This window comes from Nerophis lumbriciformis, linkage group LG13, assembly GCF_033978685.3.
Source record: "Nerophis lumbriciformis linkage group LG13, RoL_Nlum_v2.1, whole genome shotgun sequence".
NCBI classification, from domain to species: Eukaryota; Metazoa; Chordata; class Actinopteri; order Syngnathiformes; family Syngnathidae; genus Nerophis; species Nerophis lumbriciformis.
The window spans coordinates 26,390,653-26,409,397 of NC_084560.2; the positions used below are offsets into that span (position 1 = coordinate 26,390,653).

Below are 18,745 nucleotides of genomic sequence, written 5' to 3' on the forward strand. Positions count from 1 at the left end.
ACTCAATTGTAAAACACTTTTCCACCACTTGTGGCAGTAATCACAATCTCAAACAAACAGAAGAAGTCTGGCGCTAAAGTTATTGAGAAGTTTCTTAAAAATGATGACTAAAATGGTGAAGCTGTATTTTGATTTGCACCTAAATTGTATTGACAAAGTATTTAAAAAACGTATATTATTATTTCTAATTTAGTTAAAATGAATATATTACAGCACTGCGTAATTGAATGTACATTCGTTTTTACAAGTCCCTTCTTCTGCAGTATATTTAAATAGTATTTATATTTGTTCAGTCAGCCTTGATAATAATCTGTGTGATGGTTTCATATCACCTGACAAGGTTTATCCTGTCAAGCTGTAAGTAGGTTAGATATAATTATTTTATACAGTTAAAATTAAGAGTATGTATATGTGCCAATAATACAGCGGACATTAGTAAGACCAAGTTGTAAGGATCTGCATTTGGCTAGGGTGACATCATAGGTCAACCGGAAAATGAATTCATTTAACCGCGCTAATAGGAAAAAGCGCCCCCCAGTGTACGGGAGACACATGGCGTATAATCAATAGTCGCATTAGAGAGAGTGCATGGACACTTGGACTTCACATGTAGGTGTGAAAATACTAAAAAACTAATATTTGAGAAATCAGACTAATTTAGTGCATGGAAACATAGTGTGTGTTATCTTTTGAGTGGGGCCCCGAGGTCAAAAAAGTTAAAAATCCCTGCTTTGGACAACAGGAGCACTCCATTGTTTTTAGGAATTGGCTGCAAATATGTTTGTCTCTCAAGTTTTGAACTAAACTCTGGGTCATTCCCGTACCTGATTTGGCCCCCGGGCCGCTGGTTAAATAGCTATGGCTTGAATAGCAATATTGATTGACTATTTACCGAAAATTACTCAACGCACAGACATAATTGTCCAAACTGGTTTCACTAGTAAGATTTTTTTTTAAAGGACACGTAAATATATACACTAACTACCGTATTATCCCTTGAGAAGAAGAGGTCAGACGTTTATGTGAATAGGTACATAGTAGACACCTTCAGACATTATTGCCTCTGGGTCCACACAACACAATTGATTTTAAAAGAAAAGGAAGGTAGTCGAGGTCAAATATCAGAACGTACTGTGCAAAGCTTCTCATAAGTCGATTGGGCACAGTTTTGACAGATCTTTACATTTTTATGCAGTGTTGGTCAATGTTATTGATTTTAACTGATACATGCCTCCAAATGCCCAGTGGAGCTAATGCTCAAACATTCAGGCATGTTATCCCCTGCCAAAGAACAAGAACAGCTTTGATTTCAGTCGCTAGACCTATCAATCAATACAAATAGATCTTAAAAATTTCAGAGCTCATTCATATTTATCAAGACACAAACCCTATTGATTTGGAATAACACTAAATCCAAGGTTAAAAAAGCATACTAATAGACCGTTTGGCCAATCTTCAGCCAATTCACCAATGAACGCATCGCGGGGACTACACACTGTTCTGTTATGGTTTCGAATAATGTCGTTTTTTTAATGCAATTTCTATGCTACAAAAGATGAGATTGTATTAAAAAAAAGTCAATGCTTCGTGTCACCAGCGTGTGCTGTCTCACAAGTCCAATCACTGCCACAAAATATGCAAAGCCGCTTGTTCCTGTCTGCAGGATTACAGAGTGAATATCTTCCTGCGGCAGAAGTGGAATGACCCCCGCTTGGCGTACAGCAAATACCCAGACTCCTCCCTGGACTTGGACCCATCCATGTTGGATTCCATATGGAAGCCCGACCTCTTCTTTGCCAACGAGAAGGGCGCCAACTTTCACGACGTCACCACGGACAACAAGCTGCTGAGGATCTTTAAGAACGGGAACGTCCTTTACAGTATAAGGTAAAATTAAAATAAATATATATTTACTTTTTGAGTTAGACTAAAAACAAAATGCAAAACATTCTGATAATAGGTAGTCATGTTCAACTGTGAAATATCAATCAATCAATCAATCAATGTTTATTTATATAGCCCTAAATCACAAGTGTCTCAAAGGGCTGCACAAGCCACAACGACATCCTCGGTACAGAGCCCACATAAGGGCAAGGAAAAACTCACCCCAGTGGGACGTCGATGTGAATGACTATGAGAAACCTTGGAGAGGACCGCATATGTGGGTAACCCCCCCCTAGGGGAGACCGAATGCAATGGATGTCGAGTGGGTCTGACATAATATTGTGAGAGTCCAGTCCATAGTGGATCCAACAAAAAATATTGACCCAAATGTAAGACGGTAGCCCTACAAAAAAAAGTCTGAAAAAGACACTCACAGTCACTCACACACCCATCCATTTTCTACCATTTTTTCCTTTTTGGGGTCGCGGGGGGAGCTGGAGCCTATCTCAGCTGCATTCGGGCGGTAGGCGGTGTACACCCTGGACAAGTCGCCAACTCATCGCAGGGCCAACACAGATAGACAGACGACATTCACACACTAGGGCCAATTTAGTGTTGCCAATCAACCTACGTATCCCCAGGTACATGTCTTTGGAGGTACAGGAAGCCGGAGTCACGGGGAGAACATGCAAACTCCAAACAGAAAGACCCCAATCTTAGGACCTTCGTATTGTGAAAGACCCCGAGCCCAGGGATCGAACCCAGGACCTTTGTATTGTGCGGCACATGCACTAACCCCTGTCTCACCGTGCTGCCCTCACTCACACATACCAGTAAAAATAAATACTTTATTACAATCTATGTTACTGATATTGAAAACATGGTAACATGTTGTCCTCAAAAATAGTTTTTCCCCCCCAAAAACTGGTCTTGAAAAACGGTTGTCTAATATTCAGGTCAACACAGTTTTGGTGATAATTTACCTTGCTGTATTTCTTTAAACTGTGGTCTCTGCTCAAATATACAGCGTGCTTCAATTAGTCGACAGGCGTGTCATCTACTTCCCAAACAGACGCACCATTTTTCCCCCTCAGAAATTTACCAAAGAAACAAGGAACACAAACGCCCTTAAATCCTCTGTCCGTCGTGTAGACTGAACTGGAAACAGATGACTCAAGTCATCAGTAGCACATACAACATACTAAATACATACTGTATCAACATGGTCTCATGGCCGTGCAGCAAGTGGCAATGATTATTAGTGCTTAAGAAACAAGAACATAAAAGTTAGTTCAACCTTTAACTGAAGTGATCGGAAACCCGATAAACTACTGCAGATTCTCCGTCAGACCAGTCAACCAACCAACGTCTAGCTCCACCCTATCGCAAATAGACGCCTTGTACTGTCTGCAGTTGAGTTACGACACATTTTTCAGGGACTATTTGAGGAAATATAGTCATTCTTATAGCAATGGTTTTTTTTGTTTTTTTTTCTCTACTGTGTGAGGGAGTACAGCCCTTGGTCCTAAGACCCAATTAAAGCGAACACAGCTTTGAGGTTTCATTCTTTCTGGTCAGAAGTGATTCTGCAATATTTGTGAGGAACGAAATAAGTACTGTTGACCTACATTATAACTAGTCCTGCCAACTAGTTAAACCTGTTAAAGTGAATAAGTTTTACCATGTAGACTTTGTTTTCTGTATGGTTTATATAGTATATTGTCGTTTGTAGAAATGTAGGGCCAAAAGGCAAGCAAGTACTGTAGTTTTTTTTAGTATGGAGCCGACCTAATTGGTTAAAGATAGGGGTGTCCTGATCCGATATTGATATCGGACATCCCTCCGATATCAGCAAAAAAAACAAGTACTGGATTCAATGGGCTTGCATCTAAACTTTCCGATATTAGCTCCCATAAAAGCAGTCTTGCAGCGCGTTTACTTTTGCAGAGCTCAACAACAAGTTAACATGTAAATTTCCTCCAATAAACACACAAGATTGGTCCTTTCTAGTATTTTAGTCGTCATTTACAAAACGCTGCCTTAAAGGCAACAGCGAAGCACACAAGCTAGACATACATATGTGTTCCTAATTGAACAATACAGCAGTCTGAAACACGACATTTGCCAAAAGTCATAGTTGCATATTATTAACAGTCACGGTCTCCAAGGCAGAAGCATATTGGAAAGTATCCAGTAACAAAGCGTCCGCATCATTCAACTTACTGCTTCATGAATTATTGTGGCTACTATTTCAATTGAACTTCATTCAAGAGGGTTAATAATAAATAAGTTAGGGTTGTTTATACCTACCATTGTTCTCTGTTTGAGTCATTTCACTTGATCAAGCATTTTCGAAAATGTTAAAATAGTAAAAGTATGTAATATCAGTATCAGTCACTTATCAAGGCTCCATTGGCATTGTATCGAAATTGACAAAGTTGTATCCGGAACCCCATAGTTAGAGAACCACATTTTTTCCCATCAAACTAATTAAAAGTACATGTTTCCTAAATAGATAGAATAGCTGCGATACGAATCTAACTGTAAAAAAAATAGCACATTTATTCTTTGACATCAGGACTTCAAGGTTGTCAGGAGACAGTTTAAATTAGATTTGATCCCATTGTAATTGCTCCTTTGACATCCTCTAAATTCATGCATGTAGATTTGTAATAAAAAAAAGAGCGTAGCACGTGGTAATCTCTGGGTTTCCTTGCTGAAAGGATCAAAAGATAAAAACGGGACGTCTTGCTGGGATTTGCGTTTGCGGGACTTTGTGGATTTTTTGAAAGAATCCGAAGCTGGATTGGGGGACTTTAATTAAAGCCAAATAGCTAAGAGGACGAACAAAAAAAATACGATATAAAATATTTCATTCCATTTCAATATAACTCGCATCGGTTGCAGATTTCAATTTTCTTGGTGGAGATGGCAACACTGAGCCGAAAATGTTTCAGTCTATTAGGGAGGCTGCTCGGGGGGGCTGAGTGGTGCTCGGGTGTGAACGCCGATAGATGAAACCTGGTTAGCCTCAATCGCCGCTCACAGACAGGATAGATGGCGGGAGTGCGGGTTGGTCAAGCGGGCACCTGAGTGGATTGGCAAGACAATAAGTTACAGTAATGAAAGTGGGATTGGAAGCTGCTGGAGTGAATCCTTGCTGTTGTGAGTGCATTGGAGATACCTCAGTGTAATGCAGGGGTGTCAAACGTACGGATCAGGTTTTATCCGGCCCGCGGGATGAGTTTGCCAAGTACAAAAATAAGCCGAAATTTTTTAATGAAAGAAACTGCTGTTGTAAATGTGTCCACTAGATGCCGCAATAGCAATTCTTTGTATCTTTGTAGATTATGTAAAAAAAAATAAACCACGTGATGTTAGTGCACCAGTCGAAGAAAATGATCAAACTACATAAATAACACCCTGTAATTTGATTTTGATATATTTTTTTTATCTTGATAGGTTGAAAATGAACACTAATGAGTTGACTGATGAACATTATCACATCATTTATTCAGAAAGCATAAATGACGACACATAAACATAGAATACTATTAACCACAACATGTAATTGTAAAAAAACAACAACAACAATATGATTTGTACATTTTAAGAATGTGCTTGTTCTATTTCTAAACAAAGAAAACAATCTGAAGTTGTCTTCATTTATCCCTCGTTGCCCGCATCATCACTATGGGGGGCAGAGCTTTCAGTCGCTCTGCTCCCCAGCTCTGGAACAATCTACCACCTGACATCCGTAACTGCGACTCTCTGCCCACCTTCAAATCTAAACTCAAAACACACCTGTTCCGGTCTGCCTACTCCGTCTAACTCACCAAATACTCTTGCCCTATTTTTATTCTATTGTGTTGTTTATGTATATGCCTTGGTTTTGTTGTATTTTATATTGTTGTAAAGCGACCTTGAGTTTCCCGAAAGGCGCTACAAAATTACATTTGATATTATTATTATTATTTATTTTTAAGTTATCGTGCTGTGATTTTACCAGTCCAGCACACTTGGGAGTAGATTTTTCTCCATGTGGCCCCCGATCTAAAATGAGTTTGACACTCCTGGTGTAATGTCTCTTTTCTAGCACATGCTCCTATTTATTTGTTGTGTGTGTGTGTTTCAGATTGACTCTTATCCTATCCTGCCCAATGGATCTAAAGAACTTTCCCATGGACGTCCAAACGTGTACAATGCAACTGGAGAGTTGTAAGCACTGATTTTGTCTCGCATAAACAACGTGCTTGGTCGTTGCGGGGAAATAGTGGAGAGAGAATTTGAATGAGGTTTTTTGTCTCCCTGAAGTCGGCTATACCATGAACGACCTGATCTTCGAGTGGCTGGAAAACGGCGCCGTGCAGGTGTCAGACGGTCTGACACTGCCTCAGTTCATCATGAAGGAGGAGAAGGAGCTGGGCTACTGTACCAAACACTACAACACGGGTCAGTGGATTCAATATGTCACGTTTCCCGCTACAGCATCTGAGATGGTCATTTCTGAACAGGCAAATTCACTTGCATTGAGGTGAAATTCCATCTGGAGCGTCAGATGGGCTACTATCTGATCCAAATGTACATCCCCTCTCTCCTCATCGTCATCCTCTCATGGGTGTCTTTTTGGATCAATATGGATGCCGCTCCCGCCAGGGTGGCGCTGGGCATCACCACCGTGCTCACCATGACGACACAAAGCTCCGGCTCCAGAGCGTCTCTTCCAAAGGTAAGGACACATCGGAGCGATGCTGCATACTACATAATACAGGAGCCTATAGAGCCAAATATACACTATATTGCCAAAAGTATTTGGCCACCTGCCTTGACTCACATATGAACTTGAAGTGCCATCCCATCCCTAACCCATAGGGTTCAATATGATGTCGGTTCACCTTTTGCAGCTATTACAACTTCAACTCTTCTGGGAAGGCTGTCCACAAGGTTGCGGAGTGTGTTTATAAGAATTTTCCACCATTCTTCCAAAAGCGCATTGGTGAGGTCACACACTGATGTTGTTCTAAATCATCCCAAAGGTGTTCTATCAGGTTCAGGTCAGGACTATGTGCAGGCCAGTCAAGTTCATCCACATCAGACTCTGTCATCCATGTCTTTATGGACCTTGCTTTGTGCACTGGTGCACAGTCATGTTGAAAGAGGAAGGGATCCGCTCCAAACTGTTCCCACAAGGTTGGGAGCATGGAATTGTCCAAAATAGTTTGGTATCCTGGAGCATTCAAAGTTCCTTTCACTGGAATCAAGGGGCCAAGTCCAACTCCTGAAAAACAACCCCACACCATAATTCCTCCTCCACCAAATTTCACACTATGCACAATGCAGTTTGAAATGTACCGTTCTCCTGGCAACCTCCAAACCCAAAATCGTCCATCAGATTGCCAGATGGAAAAGCGTGATTCATCACTCCCGAGAACGCGTCTCCACTGCTCTAGAGTCCAGTGGCGACGTGCTTTACACCACTGCATCCGACGCTTTACACTGGACTTGTTGATGTATGGCTTAGATGCAGCTGAACGGCCATGGAAAGCCATTCCATGAAGCTCTCTGCGTACTGTACGTGGGCTAATTGGAAGGTCACATGAAGTTTGGAGCTCTGTAGCAACTGACTGTGCATAAAGTCGGCGATCTCTTTGCACTATGCGCTTTAGCATCCGCTGACCCCTCTCTGTCAGTTTACGTGGCCTACCACTTTGTGGCTGAGTTGCTGTTGTTCCCAAACTCTTCCGTTTTCTTATAATAAAGCCGACAGTTAACTTTGGAATAATTAGAAGCGAGGAAATTTCACGACTGGATTTGTTGCACAGGTGGCATCCTATGACAGTTCGACGCTGGAAATCACTGAGCTCCTGAGAGCGGCCCATTCTTTCACAAATGTTTGTAGAAACAGTCTCCATGACTAAGTGCTTGATTTTATACACCTGTGGCCTGGCCAAGTGATTAGGACACCTGATTCTTATAATTTGGATGGGTGGCCAAATACTTTTGGCAATATAGTGTATGTAAGACGACACTGAATATAAGACAACCAATATTTTTCATGGCTGTTCTTGAAAATAAATACTACACGATTCAATGCCAGTGAACTTACAACTTGTATCATATTTGTGAGCTGCTGTAATGATAGATAGGGCACAGACCTCTGCCAGGCCCTATAAAAAAAAAAAAGGCCTGAATCCAGACGGTGATCAGGTTTAGCTCCAAAATGTTTCCTTAATTAATACAGACATTTCCTGAAATGTAGATGAAAATCTGTCCATAACATTATGAGCTATCTGTAGTGGAATGAAAGAAACAGATTCACTGTCTTTGTTTCTGAAGCTGGAGGTGGGACCACTAGCATACATACACACAGAAGTTGAAGCTCGTAACTAAAACGTAAGGTAAGTACCGTATTTTTCGGACTATAAGTCGCAGTTTTTTTCATAGTTTGGCCGGGCTCCAGTGCGATTTATATATGTTTTTTTCCTTCTTTATTATGCATTTTCGGCAGGTGCGACTTATACTCCGAAAAATACGGTAGTAGAAATTAACTTGATCAGCCCCTAAGTGTAATCACTTGTTCTTCATCCCATTTCGGACATTTCCTGAAAGGTAGATGAACATCCACCCATATTTTTTAAACTATCTATAAAAGAATGAAAGAACCAAAGTAAACACTTTTGTCCGTCTCTATACACATACACAGAAGCGTAAACATAAGGTAACATGGGAGAACCGATCCCGATCAGGCCCAAAATCTATTCAGTTGTTTCTTATCCCATTTTGAACATTTCCTAAACGTTTAATGAAAATCCACTCATTACTTCCGTTATTTTGGTAACTGACCAACAGACAGACAGATGGCAACACAATGATAACTTAACCTTCTGACACATGTATTAATAAGGAAGTAGTAGTAAAAAAAGGCTAACTTATTCCCGGGAGAAAAATATAGTCTTATATTCAAGTGATTAAGTAGTTCATTGTTTGTTGAATTTCTGTTGATATTGTATGCTTTTCTATGGTATTTAACACTTCTCTTTAACATTACTATTATTGAATGTAATTTAAAAGAATGTAACCTAATCTTCAATCCAGTTTGAAATATTTGTGTTTTGTTACTTGAAGATGTGGCAAAATGTAGTATATTATGACAATGTTTGTATTGTTTGTGACTCCTGCTGTTGTTGCTTTCTGAATACTGTTTTGGCGCAAATATAAGACAGCATTTTTTCCACAGGAAAAAAGTCTGGAAAGAAACGTTGGCTTATATTTTACATTTTGTCATGTAAACCACCAGGAAGTGCCAAACTTAATCCCGAGTCAGTCGGAGCTTTCCGTTTCTCACACACGAGTGACATAAACAAAGTTTTGTTGCAAATTCTTGTCTGTGATTGTGTCTTAAACATAATTTTCCAGAATCAGGTGTGAAAAATATTGGCCGCTTATATTAAGTGTTGTCTCTTCTATGGATTTTTTTTTTTAATATTACACTCTACCTGTTGTTATTTAACCGATATTGATATCATGATTTTCCCTGAAAATATTTTTTTTTTACGAAAACAAGTCTTGAAAAAGAGGGGTCATCTTATATTTCAGTCAGTGCAAGGAACTAAAATGTTATCATGGGTGAATAATACACAGTTGTATTTGTTCTGGCAATAAGTTGTATGTGAAGACTGTTTTAAAATAAACACTAAGTACACTGGTATGTATAAGGCCCCCCAAATTGTTGTCTGTCTTAACCAATAGGGAAACATTGTTGTAGTGTATTATGGATCTAGGTCAGAATCTAATGAGATCTCTAAGGACGCATGCCCCAATTCCAAGTTTTATTGAAATTGGGAATTGTTTGCTAAATACTCCTCACAGTCCAAGTAGGTAAAGCTGTTTTTTATGAATAAAAATGTACTGTGGTACTGGAGTTTTTCTTGGTTTTTGTGACACATAACGATCACCAGAATTTAATTGAAGAAGGCTTTTGAATGCAAAGACCAAGACACAGTCAGGTAGCCTTTGTCATTTATGGGCTTTCTGCATGACGGACAATCTACACATCCTAATTTATTCTAATCTAAACCATTGCCTAATTGGAATTGTGCCTCTGATCATATTTATCGTAAAATATAGCAAGCTTGAGCAGCTGAGCATGAGAACTGTCCATACGGGATGCTTCTATTATCAATTCACAAAAGGAAGTTTGCAAGTTCAAGTAAATGGAGAGCTAAGGGGATTTAAAGCAGTCGTGACTACCTGTGCAGCTTCTGCAAACTATCTCTCAAAACACGCTGTACTTTTTGGAGGTAAAAGTGTGGTGCCTAGTGCCAAAGAGATCCCAGTGTTTTAGAGCTTTACTGAAGACAAAGGAGCAAGCCTTTCAAAGACATTCCAACTAATCCATAGTCAAGTTCTAAGAAGGCCTGCATAACAGAGTTATTGAGGTATCTTGGTAAATTGCCGTGCACCTTTTGAGGATACTTGCGAGTCTGATGTTGCTGATCAATCGGTATTTGCATGAGCAGAGACAGCCTATATATACACGTTTCTAACATAAAAGGGACGTACTAGGTGATGAATGCATGAAATGAGGCCTTTGAGAGGCCGCCACTGGAGGAAACAATAAATCGGTACACTCCGGTGCCCTCATAAAGCTGAGATGTTGTGTTCCACATGCTAATGGGCAGGCGCAGAAGAGCCGAGGTCATCAAGGGTGAGCAGCTTTCATCTCCCTCGCCAATGATGACAAGCTGATATCTCTATCTAACAAAGGTTCCTCTTTGTTTGTAGCTGAGGCGGCTATTATTTCCCCATCTTGGGTTTACGGTCATGTAAACTTCAACGTGACTCCTTTATTAAGAAACATTTCTAGTCAACATGTAGAAAGACAATCACCTGGTATGATTTATTTAGCAACTTGCACAATTATTTTTATGCTCAACACACAAAGTGCACTGGATGACTGGAAGATGTAACGCAAATGTTTCTTGTCGCCCGCAGGTCTCTTACGTAAAAGCCATTGATATCTGGATGGCGGTGTGTCTGCTCTTCGTATTTGCTGCATTGCTGGAATATGCTGGGGTTAATTTTGTCTCCAGGCAACAGAAAGAGTTCCTGCGCTTGAGGCGAAGACAAAGGAAGAATCTCAAGGTAGACTTTTATAGCACCTTGCTGTTTACCTTTTCTATTGGCACATTGGGGGCATGGCAATAAGAACCCCATTGGTAACCCTGCCAGCTCAACTTTTGGATGGATAGCTACTTCTTATACGGTTATAAAAGTTGTTTTTTTAATCAGGGCAATACGCCTTTGCTACAGGAAGAGTGGCTTTTTATCTCCATCAAAAATTAGCAACAACAAAACCCTTATTATGCATGTATGCACTGTACGGATCATTTAATACGCTTTGGTAACCATAAGGGTATCTACATAAAATAACTCTTAATGCTAAAAGAAGATCCATCTGCTGCTTTTTTATGGTAACTATAATGGAATTTGTATATAAAGCTGTAAATATGTTGTTGATGCAATGATATAGATTTGTTTTAACAAAAAGCTGCCTAAAAGGAAGAATAGGCTCTATTAAGGCCTACAGGTATATCCACGTAGAGTACATATTCTAATTGTATTATGAAGTATGAGTATTAGTATCACCAGTGACGTGCAGTCACTAGAGGCAGGGCCTCACCTGCCACCATGGAAAGAAAAAACATGTAAAAAGAAAACATTTTTATTAAATTGTTATATGTATCCAGTGATTATACTATAAAGTTATTTTCCATTTAACTTCACCAGTTTTAGATTATTTTTATTCAAAATCGCTGAATTTTCACATTTGCCGTTCAAATACTGAGAAGAGACGGTGCGGTGAACAGCAGCCAGTTGAGGCACGTCACTCAGTGCCGCAACATGGATTGCGCAATGACTCGGCTAACTGCTGGCCTGCTGTGCAGTGAGACCGTATTGCTATATGAACTATATTATACATTTCCATAGTTTAGTTAGCTGAGGTATATAATGTACAGTGTATTTTGTCAACAACTGTATGTGTGTAACGTATTTCTTGTGCTGAGCGATCATAAAACGGCTGCAAAAGACGCACTGGCTGAGGCTCCAGTAATCTCGCCTCCTGCACCCCCGCCGTAGATTGCAACCCCTGACGGGAGTGTTATATCAACTAAAGCCCACACTTAAACTTTCCACGTGCAAGATTGAATCTATTTAAAAAAAGTTATTTCATAAGAAGCCAAAAAGTGCAAAAACAATAATGTTCGTGTTGGAGGAGTTGTGAATGACTGCAGGGCCACAACATTAGGTACACCTGCAGACTGCAGGTGTACCTTATTCACAACTCCTCCAACACGAACATTATTGTTTTTGGACTTTTTGGCTTCTTATTAAATACTTTTGTAACCTATTTTTATGGGCTTTCCTCTTTGTGATGTTAAGTTCCTGTTATGCGCTGCTATACAGTATATGCCTTGAGCTCTTATTTTGAAGGCGCTAAGAGCGGAAGTGATGACACGTTGGAGTAGAGTGGAAGTTTTTGAAAGAAGGTAAATAAAGTGGTCCTCGTGTAAACTGGAGCCTCCGTGTTTGTTATTTTGTACAGTATAGGCGAGATTTATAAACCCTCGGTTACACTTTTTTAAATAGATTCAATCTTGCACGTGGAAAGTTTAAGTGAGGGCTTTAGTTGATATAACACTCCCGTCAGGGGGTGCATTAATCCAGCACAACAGCGGCGAATGGACTTAATTTATAAGTAAAGGTAAGACCACAATAACGTTTTTTTTAATTAAATGTGCTTTTTTGTGTGCTACAGTTTGTATGTGTAAAGTTAAAGTTAAGTTAAGTTAAAGTACCAATGATTGTCACACACACACTAGGTGTAATGAAATGTGTCCTCTGCATTTGACCCATCCCTTGATCACCCCCTGGGAGGTGAGGGGAGCAGTGGGCAGCAGCGGCGCCGCGCCCGGAATAATTTTTGGTGATTTAACCCCCAATTCCAACCCTTGATGCTGAGTGCCAAGCAGGGAAGAATGCTGGTATGAGCTTTTAAACATAACCCGTTAACTGCTGCCAATCAAATGGTGAATAAGATACTCTTTAGGGTTCATATGTTTGTAAATCTGACTGTGATGAAGTCAGTGCCTCACCAGCCATCAACCTCACCGCACGTCACTGAGTATCACAAATTAAAAGCAATAGTAATGTAGTAATGTAAATCAGATCAATCACTCTTATGATTTGGGTTAATCACGATTAATCACAGTTAACTACCTGATTGAATAAATGTACATTACCTTTATAAAAAGACCCCGATAGTTAAACAAAAATGCTTGATGCTTTCCGCTATTTAATATCAGAATAGTAATATTTGTAATATGTGCCAATAATACAGTGGACATCAGTTAGAACAAGTTGTAAGGATCCGCAAATGGTTAGGGTGATGTCATAGGTCAACCAGAAAAGGAATTCATCTAACCGCAGTCAAAGGAAAAAGCACCCCCCCAGTGTACGGGAGACACATGGCGTATGACCAATAGTCGCATTAGAGAGAGTGCACGGACACTTCACGCGTAGGTGTGAAAATACAAAAAAACAAATATTTGAGAAATCTGACTAATTTAGTGCATGGAAACATAGTGTGCGTTATCATTTCAGTGGGGCCCCGAGGTCAAAAAAGTTAAGAATCCCTGCTTTGTACAACAGGAGCACTCCAGTGTTTTTAGGAATTGGCTGCAAAAATGTTTGTCTCTCAAGTTTTGAACTAAACTCCGGGTCATTCCGGATTTGGCCGCCGGTTAAATAGCAATGGTTTGAATAGCAATATAGGTGGACTATTTACCGAAAATGACTCAACGCACAAACATTATTGTCCAAACTGGTTTCACAAGTAAGTATAAAGATTTTTTTTCAAGGACCTGTAAATCTATACACTGACTATCCTAAGTTATTGAGTATTGTCCCTTGAGAAGAAGAGGTCAAACGTCTATGTGCATAGGTTCATACTAGACACGTTCAGACATTATTGCCCCTGCGTCCACACAACACAGATGATGTACTGTACAGCTATGTTATAGCACAACTCTCCCTGGCAGCATTACTTGAATGTGAGGGAGTGTGTGTGTGATGATTTTTATGACTATTTAGTAGTACTATCAAATGCTTTTTTTCTGTCAGATTAATCACACTTTTGAATTTGGAGGAATCAAGATTAATCACAGGTTATTACTTGCTTGAATAACTGAAATTAACTTAAAAAAGACGCCAATATTTGGACACCAATGCAATTTTACTGTCAGAATGTCACATAGGACAATGTTTTTAATTGTTTACTTAAATGCATGACTTTGCATGTCATTTACTTGCCCAAAACTCACAGTTTTACCTAAAGTCTAGTCACGGTGTATTTTGGATTGACATTTGCCACTACGCACACAGAATCGGAGTCTATTCAATCATTTTTGCACTGACGTAGGCATTGACCTGATCCCTGACCATAAAACAACCTGTGCAGCTTTTCAGGTAACCATCAACTGTTAAGGTAAAGGAGCATGATACATAAATAAATGAATAATGCTATAATTTATTGTGATTAATAACAAGTTAACTTGTTATTTTTGACAATCCTACTATTTATATTTTAGGTATTTTACTTGTATTGAACTAATGGATGGCACTTAAATTTCGTTGTTAACTATGATGACAATGACAATAAAGGGATTCCATCCATCCATCCATCCATCCATCCATTTTCTACCGCTTGTCCCTTTTGGGGTTGCGAGGGGTGCTGGAGCCTATCTCAGCTGTATTCGGGCAGAAGGCGGGTTACACCCCGGACAAGTCGCCACCTCATTACACGGCCATAAAGGGATTCCATTCAATACAATTCTAAGATTCGCCTTTCCTAATGTGCATCTAATGATTGAAATTTAGATACTGTAGATAGATGCTTTTGATTCTTTGAACACAATATACAACTAAACTTGTTCCAGAGCACCACTCCAATTTGCAGCAGCATTAGAACATGTTAGAAAATACTATGAATATAACAATACAAATTACCCAAGATATGTTCATAAAATAAGAATAAGGACATATTAAGAAAGTGCTCTTACAATTCTAAAATATAGAATATAGGCAGTTAAGCAGCAATAAAAAGGTTGGGCAGGTTTTACCAGCATTGAAATATTGCACACAAAATATATCTATACAGTATGCTGTTGTCTATGCACTAGGGATGTAACAATATGAACATTTTCTATCATGGATATCGTGACCATAATTATCAGTTATTATTATTACTACAGTATTGTTGAATGTGGTGCTCAAAAAGTACTAACATACCCACTGAGATATTTTGACCAAATAATTTTTTTATTACTAAAATAATTAGACAGTGTCAGAAAACCCACTATTTTGCATGTCCACTGATAGTGTTTTAGTCTTAGTATTTTATCAGTTTTAATGGCTAAGCTTCTAATTTTTGAATATTGGTTTGTACTGTAACACTTTAAAATGTATTTAAATAAAATGTGCGTAACAAATCAAATCTATTTTTATTTCTGGCGGGCGTTGTAGCGTCCTATTCTGTTCAACGGTCATCAACACACAGTAGAAACACCTCCGTCTCTTTTCCTCTGAGTATATTTGATCACTCTGCACAGCGTTTAGGTTCAAAGCGCATAATTGAATAGCTTAGTTGCTCAGGCAGTAATGTGTTTATATACGTTTAGAGTGGGGTATGTTGTTTCTTAATGGGGAAAGACATTAATGTCTCGTTTTCATGTTAGCATTTAAGCTTGCTAGATGGCTGCAGTCAGTCCGTGAGTTTATCAATCATGTTCTTTTGATCATTCTAATTTAAAACGGTAACACTAACCGTCGGGAGTTTTACCGCGGATTATTACATTCCTAATGTGCATATCCACACATGCGTGTTTGGCAACAATAATTTCTGGCAAATTCCAAATGTGATTCCCAGTAGAAGATAATTACATAACCATATGACCTCTTATGTGTCCACATGTGTGGGTATTTTTCAGGATGAAGACATGCGTGACGGTCGCTTTAATTTTGCTGGCTACAATGTGAACCAGTGTCTGCCAATGAAAGACGGCTCAGCTGTTAAGAACGTCGCTATGGCCCCGAACCCTCAGTCGACGGTCCCAAAAGACACAGACAACACGAAGAAGAAGTTTGTGGACCGAGCTAAGAGGATAGACACAATCTCTCGAGCTGCCTTCCCGCTGGCCTTCCTCATCTTTAACGTCTTCTACTGGATCACCTACAAGATCATCAGGCACGAGGACATCCACCAAAAGTAACGAGTCACAGGGTTTTCCTTCATGTTCTCTCAGACTGGGAGGAGACAGTCGAGGTACAATGCCAAGTGGTGTTCTTTCAGGGATAATGTCCGGGGATGTTCACATTGTGGACGTTCCGTTGTACTGCTGCAATCATCGTCCAGGGAGTCTGGGGGAGGGGGCGGGAACTCAAGGTTTTAGTAGCATTACGGTTACAGCGGACCAAATCGTTTTCTAACCCATCTTGCCTTGAGGTCTGGGGAACAAAAATAATATTTATACATCGTACGGTAGCTTAGTATAGCCTCTAAGACTCTGCAGAGGTCTTTCTAATCGAGGGGGTTTGTTTTATATTGTACTATTGTCAACGACACTTCCTTTAACACATGACAAATGTGTAATATATACAAGAAGAGGAAGTACAGTCGTGGTCAAAAGGTTACATCCACTTGTAAAGAACATAATGTCATGGCTGTCTTGAGTTTCCAATCATTTCTACAACTCTTATTTTTTTGTGATAAAGTGACTGGAACACATACTTGTTGGTCACAAAAAATATTCATGAAGTTTGGTTCTTTTATGAATTTATTATGGGTCTACTCAAAATGTGACTGTGGAGGTCTTGCTCCTCCGGGTTTTCTGGACCACCAATGATGGACATTACAGCCGCGTTCATCTTAGCGAACAATGATTTATTTTGCAATAAACTGTGCTTTTCAGCCATGTTCGAGTTTATTTCGCTCGTCCTCCACCATCAACAACCCCCTCTTTTTCCCGACCGCTGCCTTTAACAGAGCGACAGCTGATCAGACAAACACTCACAGCTGTGCCATCTACGCACCTGTCACTAATCTCGAAACCGATCCTGACACACCCCGCTTCGCTGCAGGTCCGCAGGCCACGACCTCCCACAGTGACCAAATCTGCTGGGTCATAAGTATACATACAGCAATGTTAATATTTGGTTACATGTCCCTTGGCAAGTTTCACTGCAATAAGGCGCTTTTGGTAGCCATCCACAAGCTTCAGACCACAGAACTTGTCTCCAGAAGGTCTTATCTTTGTCCATGTGATGTAAGATGAAACAAAAATTGAGCTGTTTGGCCACAATACCCAGCAATATGTTTGGAGGAGAAAAGGTGAGGCCTTTAATCCCAGGAACACCACCCTACCGTCAGGCATGGTGGTGGTAGTATTATGCTCGGGGCTTGTTTTGCTGCCAATGAAACTGGTGCTTTACAGAGTAAATGGGACAATGAAAAAGGAGGATTACCTCCAAATTCTTCAGGACAACCTAAAATCATCAGCCCGGAGGTCGGGTCTTTGGGCGCAGTTGGGTGTTCCAACAGGACAATGACCCCAAACACACGTCAAAAGTGGTAAAAGAATGGCTAAATCAGGCTAGAATTAAGGTTTTAGAATGGCCTTCCCAAAGTCTTGACTTAAATGTGTGGACAATGCTGAAGAAACAAGTCCATGTCAGAAAACCAACAAATTTAGCTGAACTGCATTAATTTTGTCAAGAGGAGTGGTCAAAAATTCAACCAGAAGCTTGCCAGAAGCTTGTGGATGGCTACCAAAAGCGCCTTATTGCAGTGAAACTTGCCAAGGGACATGTAACCAAATATTAACATTGCTGTATGTATACTTTTGACCCAGCAGATTTGGTCCCATTTTCAGTAGACCCATAATAAATTCATAAAATAACCAAACTTCATGAATGTTTTTGTGACCAACAAGTATGTGCTCCAATCACTCTATCACAAAAAAATAAGAGTTGTAGAAATTATTGGAAACTCAAGACAGCCATGACGTTATGTTCTTTACAAGTGTATGTAAACTTTTGACCACGACTGTACATGCAATCTGCCTAACACTGGGGTGTGTTTAAAATACTTTAAGGATCTTCTAATCTAAAGGGGACTAACTAGGCAGAAACTATTTGAGATTTGAAATCCTCAAGCCACATTTTCCAACATTTTTTGGAAATGATCTTCCGTCTTCTTCGCATGCGGCTGTTTATTTGAAGAAGGTTTGCTTTGAGAAAAAGTACCTTTTGTGTTCTTCCCTGTCCGTTGCCATTGTTGCAGGGTCCCTAATAACCAGTCAATGGACTGCAATGCCTCCAGCTCCACCCTTTAGGTACTATACCCTCGGGTATACCAACTTCAGTGATAATGGGGCTAACTTAACTTTTGATATTGAAAATGCAAAAAAAGAAATTGCCTATTTAAGTCTATTGCTAAATGTGAAAATGGGGATATCTGTTGTCCCTGGCAATCACTCACACCGCGTTTGTTTTGTAATACAAACCTGCATTACTGCAATTTTTTTTTACTTTGTGGATGGATTCTTTTGAGTCACTCTGTTAATCGGTAATCTTACAATCACATATACCTTCTGAGAATTTGTTTATTTATGTTATGCAAGTTGGCTGGTTAACAACTAGCGGGAAGAGGAGGAATCACATTGAACATGCTTGTTGTGCATTTATACTATGCTCAGGCCCACGAAATTAATTCCGTTTGGGGTCTATGTTTTTAAAAGTTACG

At 39.7% G+C, this 18,745-nt stretch overlaps 1 protein-coding gene across 3 annotated transcripts in view; it reads left to right on the plus strand.

The window, feature by feature from the left end:
* glra2 (glycine receptor, alpha 2) overlaps positions 1–17,781 on the plus strand; it is a 35,974-nt gene extending 18,193 nt beyond the window's left edge. For all 3 annotated transcript variants that reach the window (XM_061971408.2, XM_061971410.2, XM_072914471.1), the window contains 6 exons: positions 1,664–1,887; positions 6,020–6,102; positions 6,199–6,336; positions 6,399–6,613; positions 10,879–11,028; positions 15,933–17,781. In XM_061971408.2, coding sequence (XP_061827392.1) covers positions 1,664–1,887; positions 6,020–6,102; positions 6,199–6,336; positions 6,399–6,613; positions 10,879–11,028; positions 15,933–16,214 — 1,092 coding nt within the window. In that variant the 3' untranslated portion in view covers positions 16,215–17,781. The remainder of the gene's footprint in view (positions 1–1,663; positions 1,888–6,019; positions 6,103–6,198; positions 6,337–6,398; positions 6,614–10,878; positions 11,029–15,932) is intronic.
* The last annotated feature ends 964 nt before the right edge of the window (positions 17,782–18,745 follow it).